The sequence below is a fragment of the Grammomys surdaster genome, unplaced genomic scaffold (assembly GCF_004785775.1).
Source record: "Grammomys surdaster isolate TR1022 unplaced genomic scaffold, NIH_TR_1.0 130, whole genome shotgun sequence".
Classification (NCBI taxonomy): domain Eukaryota; kingdom Metazoa; phylum Chordata; class Mammalia; order Rodentia; family Muridae; genus Grammomys; species Grammomys surdaster.
This window is the reverse complement of record NW_021604588.1, coordinates 23,528,685-23,549,827: the sequence shown is the minus strand read 5'-3', so window position 1 is coordinate 23,549,827 and position 21,143 is coordinate 23,528,685. Positions and strand designations below refer to the sequence as shown.

At 43.1% G+C, this 21,143-nt stretch overlaps 1 protein-coding gene across 2 annotated transcripts in view; it reads right to left on the bottom strand.

Moving 5' to 3' along the window:
- Ints7 (integrator complex subunit 7) overlaps nt 1-21,143 on the bottom strand; it is a 47,890-nt gene that overhangs the window by 9,019 nt on the left and 17,728 nt on the right. For both annotated transcript variants that reach the window (XM_028760165.1, XM_028760170.1), the window contains 8 exons: nt 19,332-19,531; nt 19,013-19,135; nt 13,862-13,979; nt 9,975-10,109; nt 8,674-8,771; nt 6,900-7,139; nt 3,284-3,421; nt 1,909-2,115 (listed from right to left, as the gene is read on the bottom strand). In XM_028760165.1, the coding sequence (XP_028615998.1) occupies nt 1,909-2,115; nt 3,284-3,421; nt 6,900-7,139; nt 8,674-8,771; nt 9,975-10,109; nt 13,862-13,979; nt 19,013-19,135; nt 19,332-19,531 (1,259 nt within the window). The remainder of the gene's footprint in view (nt 1-1,908; nt 2,116-3,283; nt 3,422-6,899; nt 7,140-8,673; nt 8,772-9,974; nt 10,110-13,861; nt 13,980-19,012; nt 19,136-19,331; nt 19,532-21,143) is intronic.

Genomic DNA, 21,143 nt, shown 5'->3' with positions numbered 1-21,143 from the left:
CAGATATTACAAAAAAAAAAAAAAAAAAAAAAAAAACCAGAAGACTCCTAAATATTCAACAGAATTTAAAAAAAAAAACCTATTTCCATCACTATTATATGAATATATCTGTCGAGCAGACCTTTAAAAAATTATTTTCATTTTTCTTTTCTTTTTTTTTTTTTTTTATGTTTATTTATTTTATTGATGAGTACACTGTAGCTGTCTTCAGACACACCAGAAGAGGGCATCCAATCTCATTACGGATGGTTGTGAGCCACCATGTGGTTGCTGGGATTTGAACTCAGGACCTCTGGAAGAGCAGTCAGTGCTCTTAACCGCTGAGCCATCTCTCCAGCCCCTATTTTCATTTTTCTATGAACAAATGTTTTGTCAGGAGGCACTGGATCCACTGCAACTAGAGTGACAGGGTTGAGAGCCACTGCGTGGATGCTGGGAACCAAAGCTAGATCCTCTGGAAGAGCTGCCAGACTGCACATTAAGCTCCTGCCTGGCACATTTTACTACTGAGTGATAATAACCTCCCATTCTTCATAAACTAGAGAACCAAGTAATCTTATTAATCCAAGTCAGTAACTTTAAACTTTCTACGGCATTGATTAGCCTGAGAGAAGCACAACAAGCTTTCCTTTTCCAGAATAGTCAAGAGCAAAGTAGCAGTCAGTGCTGTCCTTGAAATGGAGAGGAGGGCTGGAGAGGCTGTTGAGGGATTAGTCTGAGGCTTGGGGGGTGGGGTGGGTGGGGGAGGTGAGAGGGGTGGAGAGGGTAGGGAGAGGAGGTGCTACTTATGGATCTTTATGTGTGCTTGTTTTAAATACTTGTCAATCAATTCTAGTAGGATTTCAAATGTACCACAGTTGTCTGCATAGCTAGTCTGTGTCATTTATTCTTAGTTTCAATTGGAACATTGCTTTTTGATTGGCCCAGACTTAATAATATTTAAAATACATTATAAACATATGCAAATAGGCTCCAAGTCAGTAAATGCAATTCTTTAAGGTATGTCACAATGGTTTAAAGATGTTTAATGCTGAGTACAGAAACTCCTCATTTTTAGGGAGAAATGCCTTTTGACTAATACAGAAAGTGCTATTTTCTAGGGAATAAGTTCTTATTTAGGGATATAGCTCATTTCTAGAAACTGGTGAAAATTTCAAAAATTAAGAAATGTAAGTAGGGTCTTCTATTTGCAATCCTTTCTTGGAAGATTAAGAATTGTAGGTGACTGTTATTTTGCAAACCACAGATAGTTAAACAGTGGCACATTAGAATTTCAACAACTTCTTTCTTATTATTAAGCAGTGGCTTTCAACCAATGGGTCATGATCCCTTTGGGTCTTTCACAGGGGTCATCTAAGACCAAAGGAAAATAGGTATTTACATTATAATTTATAGCAGTAGCAAAATTACAGTTATGAAATGGCAATGAATGTAATTTTATGACTGGGGGTCACTATAACACAAGGAACTGTATTAAAGGGTTGCAGAGTTAAGAAGTTATAAAGTAAAAGACTCACTGTGGCTGCTGTGACAGAGCATCTACCTAGCATGCACATGGCTCCAGGTTTAATCCTTAACATTACAAAACACCCTGCAAAGCCCTCTACTTGGTGAGCAGCCAGACCGGAGAGGAGAATGCGGAATGCTGGATAGTGGCATCGCAGCAGGATAGCATCTTACCAATTAAGAACACGGAGGAAGGAGGCTCTCTCCACAGCACTTAACTTTTCCGTACATGTGGTATAAATAAAGTTTCCATCAACTAAGAATACTAACAAGAGTTTCATTTCCGTGTTTATCTATTATTCTGATATTACCACCAGGTTTCACAAGTTGTCAAAAGAGGATAACCCAAGGCAGAGAGAAAAGCATCCTTCACCAATCACCACGACTGGGGAGAGGACTCACTGTTAAGGAGGCAATCCCTTTGTGGTAGAATTTCAAAGACTCAGCAATGCAGGAAAGTGCTGAGCTGAAGCTATCCTCCTGCAGCCCAGTCAGACACTGCTCTGCATGTGAGAACTCCTTCAGACTGTTCAGCCAGAAGTAGAAGTGTTCTGACGCGACCTGCGTCAGCAAACTCTGGTACAGCTCTCGCGCCATGTCATGGTTGCCCTAACAAAGAAAGAGGCCAGGGTGAGGCTCTACATTCAGCAAGTAAAAGACAAACCCAGAATAAGCCCAAATATCATGTCTCATATTACATAACTCCTTAAGACAGTCTAAGTATTTCTTCAGAAAAAATATGCCAAGCTGCTTTTTATAACACAATGCCTCAAATTCTTTACTAAAACAGTTCCAACGAGAAAATAAGTGGAGTGAATGGTAACTCAAGTCTAGAATTTAATCTAAGCTACAGAAAGTATAAGTACCTGTGTGTCATTTTGCAGGAGCTATTTAAGAGGTGACAGTTACCTGGTGGAAGGTGAATGGCACTCAGGACCGTGGAGGCAGAGCTGCCCAAGCTCCTCCACACGCCCCCACAGTACAGTCTGCTCCTCCCAGGGGAGCTGACACAGAACAGCACCTGCTCCATGCACCAGAGCCAGCTGTGCTCCTCACACTCTCATCTCTGGACTAAGCCTCAGGTTTCTGGTCTCTGGACCGACTACAATTTGTATTTCTTAAAGAAATTCAATGATCAGGTAGGCAGAAGAACAAGGAGAGAATATGTGCTGATAAACGATAAGAGAAACAGCAGGTGGGAAGAGGTCCAGGTACCACAACCTGTATCAAAGTAAAAGGGGTGCTAACAACGTCCAGACCTGCTTATTACACTGACCACGGCTTATGAGGAAAGTTAAGTTAGGACGGCTCTTTTGCCATCCTCGGAGACCATAAGTAACAAGCAGTTCTTGAGAATGGCCCTGTGGGACCATGTTTGAATGCTTGGTCCTCAGGGAGTGGAGCTGTTTGAAGAGATTACAGGGATTAGGAGGTATGGCCTTGCTGCAGTAGATGTGTCACTGGGGGTCATGCTTGGCTCAGTGTCTTTCTACCTGATACCTGTGGATCCGGATATAAAACTCTCAGCTACTTCTCTAGTACCTTCTTGTCTATAGCCACACCTCCCACCATGATGATAATGGACTAACCCTCTGAAACTGTAAGCCAGCTTTTCTTTTACAAGAGCTGCCTTGGCCATGCTGTCTCTTCACAGTAAGAGAACACTAAGACAACTTCTGTATGTACTTTGAGCTCTGACTATAAGAATGATCACATCATTTAAGGTGCATGTTCTAATATCCCACCAAGCACTTTCACTCAAAAGGGAAGCCCATACCATTCTGGAAGCCTGCCTGGCAATCCGGTACACGGTCCACCCACTGGAGACGCTTTCAAGCTGCTGCTTGATTACTGCCTTCACCTCCGCAGACAACGCTTTCTGGCTGGCTACAAAAATCACAGTAGCCAAACTCACCTAAGGGACAAGTACAAAAGACATGCAATTTTACTCAAAGACAAAGACAAAAATTACAGATCACCAAAACAGAAGAGAATTTAGGGCTGCTGATGACTCATCAGATAAACGTGGCTGCTGCCAAGGCCGACAACCTCGGTTCGATACCTCAGCCCTACACAGTGGAAGCAAAGTTGTCCTCAGACCTTCTCATGTGCTTGTGCACACCTACACAAAGTAACTAAATAAGCATAAAAAGGAACAAAATGGACTTTCTGAGGATATTTATTTCATTTATCACATTTAAGTCATTAAGTAACATATTCCTTTTACTCAGAGCACTGCTTATAAAGCAAGTAACTAGAAAGAATGCTCGCAATTAAGGAAAAATGAATTATGATATAGTCACACAATGAAATACATCAGTGAAATAAATCCAGAGATCAATATAAACTAGCAAGAAAGGCAAACCACGAAAGCTGACTTGCAGCATAACATTTCTGCAAAGCTGAAATATGCAAAGCAATGCATATGTTAGTTTGGGGTGCATACTGAGGTTATCCAAGTACAGTGCACAGAGAAAAGATGGTTGCTTCCCCTGAGACGAGGAGGAGGAGTTAACACAGTGATGGTTAACCTTCACTGTCAATTTGACTGGATTTAAAATCACCATGTGTGCTGGATAGTTTTGTCAACTTGACACAAGCTAAAGTCATTTTAGAGGAGGGAACCTCAACTGAGAAAATGCCTCTGTAAGATCAGGTTGTAGGCATGCCTGTAGAATATTTTCTTAATTAGTGATTAATGGGGGAGGGCCCAGCCCACTGTGTATGGTGTCATCTCTCGGCTGGTGGTCCTGGGTTCTATAAGAAAGCAGACTGAGCAAGCCATGGGAGCAAGCCAGTAAGTAGCACCCCTCCATGGACTGTGCAACAGCTCCTGCCTCCAGGTTCCTGCCCTGCTTGAGTCCCCACCCTGATTTTCTTCAGTGATGAGCAGCAATGTGGAAGTGTAAGCTGAACCAACCCTTTCCTCCCCAGCGTGCATCTTGGTCATGGTGCTTCGTCCCAGCAACAGACACCCTAACTAGGACATCATGGACTCACACCTCGGTGTGTCTATAACTGTGTTTCCAGAGTTTCACTGAAGCGGGATGACTCATCCTCAACATGGCCAGCACATCCATGGCTGAAATCCTGGACTGATGACAAAGATAACAAGCGGGGTGCTTCCTGGCATCATTTGATATGACCACCCTGTGAGGCTCCCATAGCCACGTCCTCCCCGCCATGCTGGACAGCGCCCTCTCAGTGACCTTAATACCTTTCCTTCTTTCAGTTGCTTTCTATTTGTCACAGCAAGAAGAGTAACCAAGATAGGGTGGAGATATAGCTAACACTGTTCTCTTCTCTTTTGAGACAGGGTCTCTATACAGCCCCAGCTGTCCTACAACTCACTATGTTGACCACGATGCCTTTGTTCTGTATCCCTAGTGCTAGATTAAAGGCACGCATCACAATGCCTGGCCTAGAACTGTTTCCTTCAGCAAAGTTACAGATGCAAACATTGTATTGCATTCCTCCTTAGATTAAAAACAAAGAAACTCATGCTTAATTTTTAAAATTGCCTGTAGTAGCGCTAAAAAAAGATAGAGATTGTTAGTTCAAATGCTACTTCAATACAAAACAAACTTGGCTAAGACACTATACAGAGAGCAAACCACTTTGAAACGTGCATCTCTAAACAGAGTGTCTCTATCACATCCCTCTCTTCAGGTCTCAGGGATCCCTCAGAAGAGGAGGCAGAGGACAGTAAGAGCCAGAGAGGATGGAGGACAGCAAGGGAACAAGGCTTTCTAAACCAACATGATTACAGCACACATGAATTCAGGGTCTGAGGCAGCACACACATGCATGCATGGCTCTGCACCAGGACCCTTATATATATTATGGTTTCTAGTTCGGCATTTTTATGAGATTCCTAAGTGTAAGAGGGAGTGGGCCTCTGATTTGCTTTGGTTTGGCCTATTGCTATGTATCGTAATGCTAAATTCTATACAGAAGGTCTAGGACTACGAGTGACTTCTCTTGTTTCAAGCTTTTGTTGTGTAAACCTTGTTCCTTGATTTAAAACTTGGTTAAGTAAAATTGTCTACAACTGATCACTGGAGGGAGTAGAGGTAGGTGAGTTAGGAGTGACTGGGTTAAAGGAGGAGAGACCAGGGGAAGACGGGAGAAGAGGATAGAGAGAGGAAGCCACCATGAGGGGAGAGGAACCATGAGCTCATGGCCAGGAGAAACAGCAAATATTTGGGGTGCATCACTGGGGAGGTAGCCAGGCCAGCAGTTAGAAGAGTAGAGTAGGGGTTACCCCCCAACAACTGTCAAAACCAAATAAAATCACCACAGTCTGAGTCTCATTTATCTGTAAGCTAGTGGGGATAGGTTTACATTGGTTCTACTACACTGACTGCTGAGCCTTCTCTTGGGCTTTTTTCTTCTGTTTGTCTTGTCCAACTCCAACGTGGTAGTTTTCGTTTTATCTTCTATTTTATTATTATCCCTTAGAAGTCTGTTCATTTTCTAATGAGAGACAGAAAGGGGTAGGTCCAGATCTGGTGGTGGGGGAGTGGGTAGGGAATTGGGAAGAACAGAGGGAGGGGAAAATAAACAGAATCTATTATGTGAGAAAAAAATAATCTACTTTCAACAAAAGGAAAAACCCAAACTTGACTCAACACTTCTCTGTGTCACTGATCCCTGCTGTGGTCACTGCCAGCAAGTGAGTTCTCAGGGTGACCGTCTGTGAGGAAGCCACGTCCTTCTACTCTCCCCACACCCACTATTGCTTTCATTACTCTATAGGAAGCTCAGCCTTCAACTCCTAGTGCCCCAGCCCTCTACCTTCCAAAGTGCTGGGATTACAGACATGCTCCAATCATGCCCAGCTAACCAAGTTGTTTTAAACCTGAACTCAACTTGGCTTCTAAGCCAAATAAAGGAACAGGCTCAGTGTCTCTATCTGAAATGCGTGCGAACAAATGTATTTCAGATACTGGAAATTTTAGCACAGAGTTTGCTTACTCAATGCTGCTTACAAGTTTTGGGCTTCTGGGCAGCTCAGGTACTTAAATCCTGAACCAGGGAGGTTTAACTTGTAGACAAAGCTCCTGGTAGCTGGGTACAAAGACTCATGACTGTAATCCCAACCAGCACTTGTGAGTCCGAGGCAAGAGTACTGCCCTGAGTTCAAGGCATACCTGCGCTACACAGACTCTGTCTCAGTTACTGGTACTATCTTATTTTGAACTATTTTGTGGTACTGTGATGATAGCTAGGGTCTGCTACATGCTGGGCAAGCACTGTACACCGCACTATATCCCCAGTCCCATGGGATTACGTTAACCTGTTTGCTTTTCAACTAAAGTCTAACAGTAGTGTCGCCGTTCTTAAGTATCTGCCAACAGACCAGTTCCTAGTCATTTACAGCAGTTCCTCACCAGAAGTTCCTGTTGCTTGTCTGTGGCTGACCGTCCAATCACCTTGTAGAGCTCCACGAGGTCACCAAGCATCCCGTCACCCAGGACCGGGAGCTGCATGGCAATGGCTGCCAGGCAGTGGCACATGAGGATCCGGGCAGCGTCCTGAGAGCTGTGCAGCTGAGTTAGCAGAGTGTCAACCACTGATCGGCTCAAGTGGGGCCGGCCCTTGGCCAGCTTCACCATACAGCTGAGAGCACTCTGCACGGAGAGAACAGCCTGGTTATGCCACTAGCAGAGGACTGCCCAGCCTGCGCTGAGCCTCGAGCTTCAGTCCCTAGAACTGCAAAAGGGCAAGAGGGAGAGTGCACACTTACACTTTAAAGTTGTGTATGAAACTTTAAAGAAGAGCACCTTGTACAAGTTATGGGGACTCAAGGGCACATTTTTTGTAGACTCACCATCTTTCTCCATAAGAAACACAAGATTCTGAATCCCACACCAGGAGTGTAAAGTGTGCTATACTTGAAACATGTCCAGAACGTGCATCAACTACTCAGATCTAACTCTGTAACTATTCAACAGGCAGATGAAAATCACGAGGCTAACCCCGAGGAGGCAAAGCTACAGCACTTCTGAGGACCTGTTTCACAGAGTGCCTGTAAACCACCCACAGTAGACCTGTGGAGGAGGAGGGACTCCAGAATGTTCACCAGATCACTGCTCTGCACAGCACGTGCATGCTCAGTTACTGATGACTCTGTGAGCTTCAGTGTGGAGAGACGCTTCTAAGTTTCTCTTATTTACTGCTCAACCACAACACAAATGTCTCACTAGTTCTAATCTCTAGAAAAGATGGGCCCATCCATCTTTCCTTTAGACTACAACCACGAAAGCTATCAGAGTAATGAGAGGCACATGCGACAAACACAAAGTCGACTATTCACCCACATTAGCTAGGTGGCTTTCAACAAGTCCCTCCCTCCGAGCCTTAATTTTCTGGTAAGTGTAAGAGGGGAACAGACTCTTTAGCACATCTGATGGCCCCCACACTCTCCTTTCCCTCTCGTTACTCACTCAGACACAATCCTTCCAATATGAACGGCACATCTATGGCCCTCCTAATTACTAAAGTTCATTTGTCAATGTCTAACGCAAAGCAGTCACTCTCAATCTGTGCTCACACTGTAGCACTGCACCTTTGACTTGGTGCTACAGCTCCGTATTGAAATGTCAACATCCTACCACACGCGGAGGAGCCTCTAACATCGGAAACTTCCTGGTCCTCTATGTACAGCCCACTATACTAAGTCCAATATCTTACTAAAATCTGTAATTGTTGGCAACTTCAGAAACAGGGCATAGAGGCTCCTGTTCTGGAACTGACCTGAGAGCCTCCTCCTGAGGACTAGCCTCCACAGCACCAGAAGGTACCAGGCAAGCTTCTAGAGGATAGAAGCAATAATGAGTCCTACTTAGCTATGACATCTAAGGACATCATGGTACAAACAGACCTAGAGGTGTATGTAGTAGTGGCACATACACCCTTTCAGTAACCAACAGCTCTCTACTTAGACATGAGAATTTCTCAAAGAGAGAAAACATGCACTGGAAATCTAGCCGACTACCCAGGGCCAGTGAAGTCATGCCCTCCCCTCCAACTGTCACATTCTGTGCATGGCTGCCTTTAATGGTATAACTGAGGAGCCATGGCAGAGTACGGCCTGCACCCTAGGGATTACTCCACAGTTTAGGCTATGGCAAGAGGCAGTATATTAAATGATGTCATCTTCACCTTCACAGTGGCTTGAGCACCTGGACTGTCATCTTGACTACAAAGCACCAGAAGAGATTCCAGGCCAAAGACTGCGTCTTGCTCCAGTGACAAGAGATCTGGAAAAAACATTAGGTTAGGTGGTCAGGAGACAGACAGCATACTAAGGCACAGAGATAAAGGCATATCATGTCTAATACAGGAAATAAACATGCAAACCTAAGTTTCCTGGAAAGGGGAAAGAATGATCAAAATATGAATACCCTGTATGAAAAATTTTAAAATATAACCTTATAAAAGCACATGCAAATTGTTTCTGAAATATAACAGCTATCTTCAGATACCTTCTTTAAGTCTACCACATTATTGAAGATATAAAAATATTCATATTAAATCAACAAGTAAGGTCATGAAGCTATAAAGAGAAACTGAAATATCACTACCAGCACAGCTAAGAAAACCGTGCCCCATCAGACATAAACCATGCAGGTGCGTTTTCAGTTGGTCCATTTTCAGTTGCCTCTTGCAAAGCACTGGCCCTAAGAAGAAAGCTCTGGGTATGTCCTGCAGCTGTAGCACTGTACTGCCAAACACCTGTGGGTCCCTGAGACCACACGGCAGTTTCTTATACCACATGCAAGAAATGTTTCTTACTCATGAAGTCAAATCAATCAAATGTCCACTTGGAGAATGTTTCCCAAATTGCTGTTCGGCCTCAGCAAACAGTGTGAAGAAATACCGGGACAAAAGCACACTGTGCTATGGGTAGGACGACGGCTGAGCTTGTGGCCCCACAGAGGACAACATGATCACTGAAGCACATACTGTCCAAAATGGACTTCCCATTCTTGAACGGAGGCATGAAACATTTCCAGTCTTACACCTAAAAGGTGTCAGGAAGATAATGAAACATACCCTCCTTGTTTGTGTAAGTCAGCTCACTGTTCCATGGACCTAGAGATGGGTTCTATGAAAAATCCAATCATGTCCCTGCCAGCTCAACTGTCTCCAAGTGAAGGCGCTTGCTATGTAAGAACCTAGACAGCCCAAGTCACTTTCCAGTTGTACAGCTGAATCGTATGGAGGCTGTCCTTGCCCCACACACACTACAGTGAACAGAGGGAGAAAACAGACAATGCCCTACCAGACATATCAACTCTACAACTGCAGTCCGAAGAAACTCACAGAAATTAGACAGCCCTAAGACACATGCATCAGAACACTGCATCAGTGCACATAAGCTAGCGACTGAACGACACAATCCACAAAGCTTTGTCCAAGCTGCAGAGCAGCACACACAAGCCCGTCCTGAGTGTACTTACCTTTTTCTTGACAAGATACAGTTATATTAGTCAGCACTCTCACTCCATGAGCTGCGATGCCCCTGTTGCTATGGTAACAGCATTCTTGGGCTAATTTGACTAAATCAGAAGATCTGGGGGAAGAGCTTACATTTCCTAAACAAGCAGAGAAAAGTAACTCAGATTAAAATTTATTCATAAAGAAAGCAATTCAGCTTGGAGGTTCAGTTTTCTCAGTTTTATGAGTAAATATCTAGTAAACAGACAGTATTTTCTTCTTTACTCCATTAATAATACACCACCTCCATGTCCTCCTCCTTGGCTGGGGTAAAATAGGAGTGTGCCACCCATTTTTCAATGACTGCATTTTAAAATCAATATAAGACTTTCCCCATAAAAACAATAATGAAAATTGATTAAGAACCAGTATTAAAGCCAAAGTAACTACAGGCTGCATCATCTCAGGAGCTGATGGATTTCCAGCCAAGTGGTGAGGCCAATGGCATCTTCCTGTCAGATAAAGCAAGGTCAAGGAAGAACACTTTGCTTGCTTCTTCCTGCCCCAAATTGCTGATGTTATATCTCAAAAGGTTCACATAAGAATCCATGACCACACAGCTGTCAAAGATACTGCGATTCAGTGGATCCACTCTATTTTTACAGAAGAAACAGTACAAAGGCATTTAGTAGCCCACCACCACGGTCATGGTCAGACTTGTTAACTACACAGCACCCTTCTGTAGAGTCAGTCAGTCTGTCTCTCTGTCTCTCTGTCTCTCTCTCTCTCTCGTATAGAATAGAATTTATTCAGGGCATGGGTAGGGGTGTTAAGAGGGTAACAGAAGCTGAGAAAGGCAGAGAGAGAGAGACTAGAGAAGTAGAGGCCAGCCATGAGCATGGGGGTGGGGGGCAAGAGGACAGAGTAAGAGCAAGAGAGCGAGAGGAACAACAACAACAAAAAGCCTGTAGTATCTCTTAAAACTCAAATTCCCAAGTCTGTGACAGAAGTTCTATGCTGTGGATATTTTAGTTTATAGGAGAGAAGCTCTTGGTTGTAAATGTCTAAGCCTCATGAAGATCAGATCTCGGCCTTTTTTGTTTCTCTTATGACTCCTGTCCAGTCTAACCTGTCTCCTATTTAGAGTCTTGAGCATGAAGTCAACATGGTTGAAAATTACATCAGGCATGAGCCAAGACAGTTCCAGACAGTGTAAGTTACATAACCATTTACTAATTCCTGGTGAGGTGTAACCATACCAGTTAGGTAAAATTCTTGTGTTTTAAGATGGACAAAATATTACAAAGCTGAAACTACATAACAGTTTTTTTTTTTCAGAATTGTGGAAAACGAACTCCTAGGGTGTAGCCATTTGTAACAGCCCGTTCTGCTGCTCCGGTCCGTGGGTCAGGGCCTAGCAAGAGAGAGAGAGTGGGGACGGAGACTCGAAGAATGGAGACGAGACAGAGTCTGGTCTATTCTCTCCTCAAGTCTCGCCTTTATTGAAAGGAAATCCTGGGTATATGTAAGCACAAGCAGGGGAACGCAGCTGAAGACGCACGTGCACCCTGCAGCTGGGGCAATAAACAACAAAACAAGACATGGAAGAAAAGCAAGATGTTTATCAGAGTGTGCTCAGCTATTGCAGGCTGTTGAAAACAAGTCTCTTGCCGCTTTCTGCTGAGAGTCGGCTCCCAACAGCCATTCTTTCTTCTTCACATGATGTTTTATAACTTGTTTTTTTTTTTTACCTATTAAGATTTACTACTAGAAAATTTGTTGGGGAGGAAGCAGAAAAGCCCAAAGGAAACAGAAGTGTCTCCAAATCTCACAGAGCAGCCTAAATTCATTGCTTTTGAAATATTCTTTGTGTGACTTTATCTCCATGTATGCACATTAGTGTAATCTGAAATGTTATACACCATAAGTGTATGTAGACATTGGCCGATGTCGTGCTTTGTGTGACTTTATCTCCATGTATGTGCACTAGTGTGATCTGAAAGGTTATACACCATCAGTGTATGGAGACATTGGCCGATGTCCTGCTTTTAAAGCATGAAAATTGAAAACTTTTATTTGATTTATTATTGCTAGTTATTGTTGTTGTTGTTGTTATTATTATTACTACTACAGTCTCTTTATCCCTGGCTGTTCAGGAACTCACAGAGATCTTCTGCCTTTCAAGTGCTGGGTTTAAAGGCATTTATCATCACGACTGGTGATTTTTAAAAATTTAATTATCATTCATGTCAAATAATGTCCTAAAACAAAGTCTCATGGTTCCAGAGGCAAGAATGTTAACTATCAGGTAAAAGACTAGGAATAAGATTATAAAGACTAATATATTGGAAACACACCAGATGAATGATGCACTGTTCATACAGAAAGCTAGGACAGTCTCTCCTAACCCAGGGACTTTTTGTTTGTTTCCTTTTATCAAGACTAACTTATTTTTTCCACACCTAGCTGGGCTTAGCCATATGACTTGCTTTGGCAGTAAGACAATAAATGAAACAGAATGGCTTTTATTTGGCAGTACCAAACATCCTGAGAACCGAGATAATAGATCCCTGGGAGTCAAACAAAGGCGACTAATACAGCTCCATATGCTGCGGTGACCCCCAACCATACTATTATTTTGTTGCTACTTCGCAACTGTTATGAATTATAATGTAAGTATCTCGTATCTGATCCCTGTGGGTTGTGACCGACAGGTTGAGAACCACTGTTCTAGACTGTGAAAGGGGTGTGACCTTTGACTACTCAGTTCTGGTACAGGCTCCAGCAGCCATGAGTGACCACTGGAGACACCAGAACTATCATCAGAATGCAATTCAAACTGCTGAATGATGGACAGAGCAAAGAAAACAGTTTTAAGACACAAAATGTGGCACACCTCATTATACAAAATAGGTAACATATAGCAAGTAGCTCACAAGATTACTAGAAAGCCTGCAACACTAAGTAAGGTTAAAATATGGAAGGAGAGATCAAAGAATAGCTAAGGTTAAAGCCCCCAGACTCCTCTAGTAAACCCACTGTGGCTAGTATACACATCCCACAGGGACCAGCTGTGACCCACAGCCTCCATGGCAGCGCCTCCCAGAGACCGAAGGTCTCACAGTCACCGCTCTATGCACGCACAACGCATCCCCCCTCACGTCCACTTAGTTGTGGCTCCCAATTCAGTCTGTCATGGCAACCCTTAGTCCAGACCACGGACGGACACTCACAGTCAGGGAGACACCATGCTTTCTAGTGCCTATCAAGACATGTGGCAGACAATTTACCCAATAAAACCATGCCATGTGGTCATGAAAAGAACAAATAAATGTACATTACAGTTATTTAATTCAAATTAACTGATAGGAAAAGTAACAGAAATACAAAAAAAACTTTCATTAAAAGAACAAAACAACTTTTGAAAAAGATTTTATTATTTATTTAATGTATGTGAGTATACTGTCACTCTCTTTCAGACACATCAGAAGATGGCATCAGATCCCATTACAGATGGCTGTGAGCCACCTTGTGTTTGCTGGGAACTGAACTCAGGACCTTTTGAAGAGCAGTCAGTGCCCTCAACCTCTGAGCCATCTCTCTGGCTCCCAGAACAAAAGAACTTTAGCCTTAAGTCCACTGAACAAGCAAGCTCGTCCCCAGGAATGACAAGGGCGTTTCTGTCAAGGGCACACACCTCTACCATCACAGGTACTAATTAAGAAGCAATCCTCAAATAAATCACCAGCACATGGTAGGTCACCAAAGTGAAACCTGCCCAGCTTAAAGGTGTACAGAGAAAACTGCCTTAGGTCACCAAAGTGAAACCTGCCCAGCTTAAAGGTGTACAGAGAAAACTGCCTGAGACAGGAACACAGATAAAGGAATTCTCACCTTATCTCTGCCTTACCTGGAGCTACACTGAAGTAATGTTTAATGGCAATGGTCCCTGACAGTGTGGAGAGGACAGACAACATCCCTAGTTTCAAGCTGTCATAAGGAGTGTGCAGTGCACACTCACAGAGTGCCTGAAATGTAGAGAGAGAGAGACATAGAATTAATACATCATATATACTTCTATACTATCCAGTTTATCTATGTTTATTAGTTTAAAAAAAAACTTTTAAGGTATTTTTTCCATGATAAAAAAACAAAACAAGCCACACTATCAGAGTCCTTAAAGGAGCCTATAAAGACATCACCAGCTGTAAGATGGTGTCCTAGAACAGAAAAAAGGGCATGAGTAAAACCAAAGGAACCCAGAGAAAACACACAGTGCGGCAGCAAGGACTTTCTTACTACATCGTCCCAGTGTTGAGGCTTAAACTCAGAGTCCAGCATCTCTTAAGTGTACTGAGTTCTGACTCCCACCCCATCCTGGCCCGTCATTACAAATGTGGTGAACTAATGTCAACTACCAATAAAGGAGAACTGGGTATGGCTGTTACTTCTCAATAATTCAGTACATGGCAAGCTTGCTGCTCTCTGGCTGTCTGGTCACTGTGTCTCTGACAGCAGCAGCCTGAGATACTGAATAAGCATGATGTAGGTCTTGTTTTCACTGCAGTAAACGAGGAGCTTGTGCTCAGAGCACAAGGACTCTTCTTCATTCTGGGTAATGTGCGCCTCTATCACAGGACAACTGTCTTGTTGAATTAAAGTTACTTACAGAGAAAAAATTAAAATAAAAATAAAAATTTGGAAAAGCATAAATGTAGTCAGATCCCAATTAAATCATTAACAGGATTTGGGGGGAGATGTGATTTAGAACAGCTAATTACAAATATTATATTATTTTTTGGAGACAAGGTTATTCTACATAGCCCTGGCTGTTCTCGAGCTCACTAGGTAGACCAGGGTGGCCTTGAACTCACAGAGTTCAAGGGATTAAAGACATGGGCCACCACACCTAGCACAGAATTTTTTTTTTTTAATCCAGAAATGTTCGGGCAAGAAATAGATGAGATGCAAATATGTACTAGCCTTTAAAAATATGCTAATGACATTTCAAATTGGATCAATCACTTTTTATTAATTTATTAATATGTTTTTATTATAAAAAACTGGATAAAATAAAATTAAATCTGTCTCTTTTCTTATGGTTAATAAAAAAAAAGTAACTCTAAAAAGTATTAAGACTCAATATGATGCCAACTGACAAAACTGCATCACATAAGATCAGTAACTAGCCAGGAAGCATACAAGGTTCCTGCTAACAAGCAAAATCCAATAAAAAATCGGTACAGGCACACTTCATAAGAATCCATTTAAATTCAGGTATTTAAAAATCTCCCACAGTCTTCAAATTAAAGGTATTAAATACATATTATTTATTATTGGACCCACCAATCCCACTTTTAAAAACTCACGTTCACAAAGTAATTATGATAAACTACTACAGGTACTGGAAATGATTCCAACTCCTTCCAGAGAGACTGGAGCACACAGGGAACACTGTAAAGCCAGGAGGAACACACCACTGTCTGCTAACAGGAATGTTCTCCAAGGTGGACTGTTATGTGACCAAAGCTATAGAGTGCACATACAATATTCTCATTTTTACAGGGAAAGGCAGGCACATGTGGAGACATTTTCGCATTTATAGTTGTCACTTCTGCATAGGAAACCCAAGGGAAGAGAAGGAAAACGTGAGTGCTTCACTCACTGTCTAGCTTGAAGTCTGAGAAATTATTATCCTCATGGATCTATTTTCAATATAAAAAACAACCCACTTAAACAACTGCATCAAGAGCAGCAGCTGTTGCACAGGAGCAGGAAGCTGGAGCAGGTAGCTGTTAGTGGGAGAGGAGACCGTCAGGGCGAGCACACAGGGAAGAGGGGATCTGTATTCCAGCCGGAGGAATTCAAGGAGTATCCTAAGGCTGAGCCACACAACTATAGACAGCTTTTTCCAGTAAGTAACAACCTCAGGGCTCCCAGTGTGATCAGATACCCTGCAACAACAGTCTATATAACAACATTATCAGGCTTGTAAGGCAGCTGTGTTTATACACACAGCCATCTTTTCAGCCCCATACAATCAGAGGGCAGAAATCGTTGGGTATTATCAGCAGTTGGAGAATGTCTGGTTATAGACACTGAGGAAGTTTTAGCATGAAGAAAATGTCCTGTATTTCAGTTTGTGTCAGTGGTTAGAGAAACCAATGTGTAAAAAGACATCAAACTGAACCCAGAAAGCTTCTATAAACAATTATATCACATTAAGTTTTTTAAAAATGCATCCCAAATTAATGGCAATGATAACATCATAATTTATGGGATATAGTCAATCTGTGAAATACGAAATTAATACCTTTAAGTGTTTTCATTAGTAAGCAAGAAAGAAAATAAAATACTTGAAAAGCATACATACACACAAAAACCCAAACAATCCAAGTTCCAGCAAGTGCAGACTGCAAGGAGCACAGCACAGGGCACTGGAAGTGCATACTGAATCCAATCCCAGCACTGTCAAAACAAACCAACCAGAAAGAAAGCAGGCATTGGAGGGCGCACAGAGACCTACAATAGTAAGAATATAGCAAACGTACTACAAACTGAAACATCATGAGCTTGAAGAAAGATGACTCATGTCAAGGACATCCAACTGACTCACAAAGAGGCAGAAAATGTCACTGTGATGACCACAGTAACGGGAAGTGTTCTCAGAATACTTTTTGGAGAAAGTCTCTGACTCAGTATAGCACACAAGCTGTGCCCTCAGGAAACAGAAAACTTTTGTGCTACAGACCGGGAAGAGAGAATGCACCCAGTTCATTTTATTATGACTTTGTAGATCCAATTCTAAAATCTACTAAAATCCAGGAAAAGGAAAGGTCCAAAGTTACCTTACCTATCATGTAGCCTTTCAGACAACCTGAAAAACACATTTGCCAGACATCACACACTGCTGTCTGTCATGACACACAAATCTGTCAACTCTTGGCAACCCTCTGCTTCTGAGTGTACCCATGTTTCTGCAAACCTCTTCTTCTCTCTCATTCTTATCCACACACAGGCAGTCACTATTCTTTCCTAACTAAAACAAACAAACAAACAAACAAACAGAGCTGGGGAGATGCTCAACAGTCAGACACTCACCATCAACCCTGGTAAGTGGAGTTCAATCCCTGGAAGCCTCAGAGGGGAAGGAGAGAACCAACTCCCTAAGTCACGTACTGTCGTCTGACCGCCATGTGCACACGCAACTCCATCCACCCAAATAGACAAATAAATGTGAAAATAACGGAGTAAAATCACAAGATGGTTCTTCAGCTGGTACTACCTGTCAATCCACCACCTAGGTCAGGATATTACCTTGTCCTCTTCCTGCTCCTGAGTGAAGTAGGCAGAACGAACCCCTTGTACTCAGAAGCCTTCCAGTGTCTACTCCAGAATTCTGCCCTTGTAATCTGCCTCCTTTTCCAGCCAGTTCCAACAATATGAAGCAGGGTACCCTTTCCCAGGCACCTGACAGCAAGCAGCGGAACCATATCACACTGGTAAAGACAAAACTGGCTCCATCCTCTGGTGCAATGCAACTAACTCTACACTCTCACTCTCAGCCAACAGACCAGACACAACAGTATCTCAAGGCTGATTGTAACCTATTTATTTATTGTAAAGAACTTTCACATAAAAAACAAGTCAGATCCAAGGTCCATACGTGTCAATAACTATTCAGTTAGAACAGACATCTGAAGCTGAGAAGCTTCACATAATTTTATGCATTTATCCACCAACAGATCCATGGCAGAGATAAGGCTAGGAAGATGAGCTGTACCATCTCTCTTACCACTCTGGGGTCTATGAGCTGCCCCTATCAGGCCCTTTACCTGGTGTCTCACCACTTTACCATTCTGTCATGTTCTCTCCTTAGCACCCATCCAGGCCTGAGGCTTTACACACCTGCACACAATGGTGACTCTACAATTTGTAACGTCAGCTACATCTGCCCTCTGGTCTCTAGACATAGACGTCCTTAATTTCTCCAAGTGGATGCCTTTTCTCCAGACAGTGTTTTCTGGATGCAGTCTAGCCTGGTTTCAAACTGTGTAGCCAACTCTAATCCACCTGCCGCTTACCTGGAATTGTAGGCATACACCACATCTGGACATTCCCCAGTTTTTTCTTTTCTTTTAACATTTGATAATTTCATATGTATAACAATACATTATGAACATACACAGCCATTATCCTCTCAGTACACAGTACAGTATGAGCATGCTCACCCATCACCCTCCCATATGTCCACCCATCCCTCCGACCCCTTCTCTAACCTGTCATGTCCTATTATTTGTGCAGCTCTTGTTCAAGGAACCAAGGCTGTTGTGTCCATGGTCACACAGGCCACGTTTATCCAAAACAGCCCAAACTCCTCCTCTTCCCTTCAGGAAACGAGACTCCAGATTATGAATTCTAATGGCAAAAAAATTCAGACCAGTGGTTCTCACCCTTCCTAACACTGCAACCCTTTAATACATTTCCTCATGTTATGGTGACCTCCAACCAGAACACTATTGTCATTGTTCTTGATAACTGGAATTTGGCTATTCCTATAAATCATATTGTAAAAATCTGTATTTTCCGATGGTGTTCTTCCTCCAATGGAGTCATGACCCACGGGTTGAGAACTACTGTCTTAGAGCTACCTTTATTGTTTCCTTTTAAAACACATGTATCCTGGGGTGGGAGGAGGCAGGAGCTACAGAGATGGGTCAGTAGTTGAGAGTAACTTGCAGAGGACCTGTGTTTGGTTCTGCACACTGGGTGGCTCACAGCTTCCTTTAAGTCCAGCTCCAGATCTGGTGCCTCCTGGCCTTGAATGTCATCTGCTCTCGTGGGAACACATTCAGACATCAAATAAGCAAGACAACTGTCTGATGACAGAGGAACTAAATGACACAAGGCGAGACAGACATTCACAAGGATGTTTGAGCTCATTTTTGGGGGTTTCAGTTGTTGACATTTAAACATCACTATGAAGTATTAAAGGAAGAAATGTCATCTGACCTATGCCACCTTAGGTACTTCAGCGTTTGTTTTCTTAAGTAATATGTACCTGAATATTCTCCTTACTCCACGTGTGCGGTGTCTTACTAGCAAGCAGCTTCAGATCCTGAACAGCAAGTCTCTTCACGGCTTTCCTGGGGTCATTCTTCAAATACTGCAGCAGAAGCTGAATCTACAGAGACAGCAAAGGCATTCTGTGAATGGTATCCTTCCTGAAACTGTCAATAGAGGCCAGTGCTACGCTACTTAGGGAGACTCTTGGATCACAGAACGGATTCCCTGTAGCTCAGAGCTCTAACAGCTACAGACTCAGGCTTGGACTCTTTCTTGTACACAATCAGAACCATATAACTTAAAATGGAAATTGCCTGCTTGGGTGTGTCAACCAAAGAGGAGGCCGCAAGCAGAGTGAAGGTGTGCAGAGACACAATGACCATCTTGGTGGAGGGGTAGGACGTGACGAGCTGCTGCAGGAGCTGACGGGCACTGGAGGCCAGGAGAGCGTCGTGGTGCATATGCTGCAGGATGGGGATCAGTTTCAGCTTCAGGTCCACGGGGGTAGCCAGACCTGAGGACAGCAAGAGAGTCGGGTGTCTGACCAGTACTGGATGATAGCTGAGATGGTTCTTAATTAACAAATAAGGAAGCTGTAATTTAATTAGAAAAGTTTCACTTACAATTTGTATCATACACCATAATGGTTGTAACATTAAAGATAATTAGACTAGAACTAATCAAAAATTCAGCAGATTTATCAGAAAGCATGGACGTAGAAACTGCTTTGGTCTCTCTATGCAGCCCCGGCTGGCCTGGAACTTGCTATAGACCAGGCCAGTCTTGAAATCATAGAGTCCTGCCAGTCTCTGCCTTCCAAGCACTGGGATCCAAGGTGTGCACCACCATGTCTAGCACACTGCTTTTAAAAGGCAGAGTAGGGGCCAGCGAGATGGTTCTGCTGCTTACTTCCAGAGGGCTATAAAAGCTATTGGGGGCTTGGGATAGACTAACCCATAGCATGTCTATCCTTCTGTAAATGGTTCCTTTATAAATTATCTTAACAAAAGATGATATCATATGTAACACAGCAGTCATTTAATAAATACCTGCTCAGGGGGCTGGAAAGACGGCTCAGTTGTTACAAGCAGTGGATGCTCTCCTAGATGACCTGAGTTTGCTGCCCACTACCCATACCATGGCTCACAACCGTCTCTACTTCCAGCTCCACAGGATATCACACCCTCTCTGCCATTCTGGGCATCAGGCATGCACATGGTGCACAGACATACATGCAGGCAAAACACGCTTACACACAAAATAAAATTAAAAACCACCACCAAAAACCAACAACACAAAAACCTGCTCAGTGAATGGGTGATATTCTTCACGTCACAAGCTAGCCTTGCAGGAATACCATATTCAGTAGAAAAAAAAAAAAGACAAAAGAATAAAAGGGGCATTCGTCTCTTGTTCTCTGAGTGAGCAAATTAACTTCTCTTTACATTTAAATTACATAGAAAATACCCTGGGCTGGTGAGATGACTCAGTGGTTAAGAGCACTGACTGCTCTCTTGGAGGTCCTGAGTTCAAATTCCAGCAACCACATGTAATGAGCAATCACATCTGTAATGAGATCTGATGCCCTCTTATGGAGTGTCTGAAGACAGCTACAGTGTACCTTCATATAATAAGTAAAAATAAAAAACTTTTGGGCCAGAGCAAGTGGGGCCAGAACAAGAAGGAGAAGGGTGGGGGTGGGGGTGCAGGGGAGAGAATATCCTAAAGAAATCCATACTCTAGAGAGGCAAGACAGCACAGGGCTTAAAGCTGTAGTCTCAAGACCAAATGGCGTGAGCCCATCACCTCACTCCGTCTCACTTGTGTGGAAAGATCTAACACATCATCAAGCCGCAGAGCACGGCAAGGCCACTTCTCAGAAGGCAGAGGGAGCAGTGTTCCTGAGAACCGCTGAGGCCAAAGCCAGAGCTGCCTTTTACAGACGCTATGAAGATAACACGGGGTCCTGAAACACAACTGGGGCCTGATCTTGGTAGCAAGGGGAAAGTCCTGGACAGATGCTGTCAGACCTGCAAAGCTCGTACTGGCACTGCTCCCCTCTCTGCAGGCCATGCCCTCTCCTTCCTTCCTTCCTTCCTTCCTTCCTTCCTTCCTTCCTTCCTTCC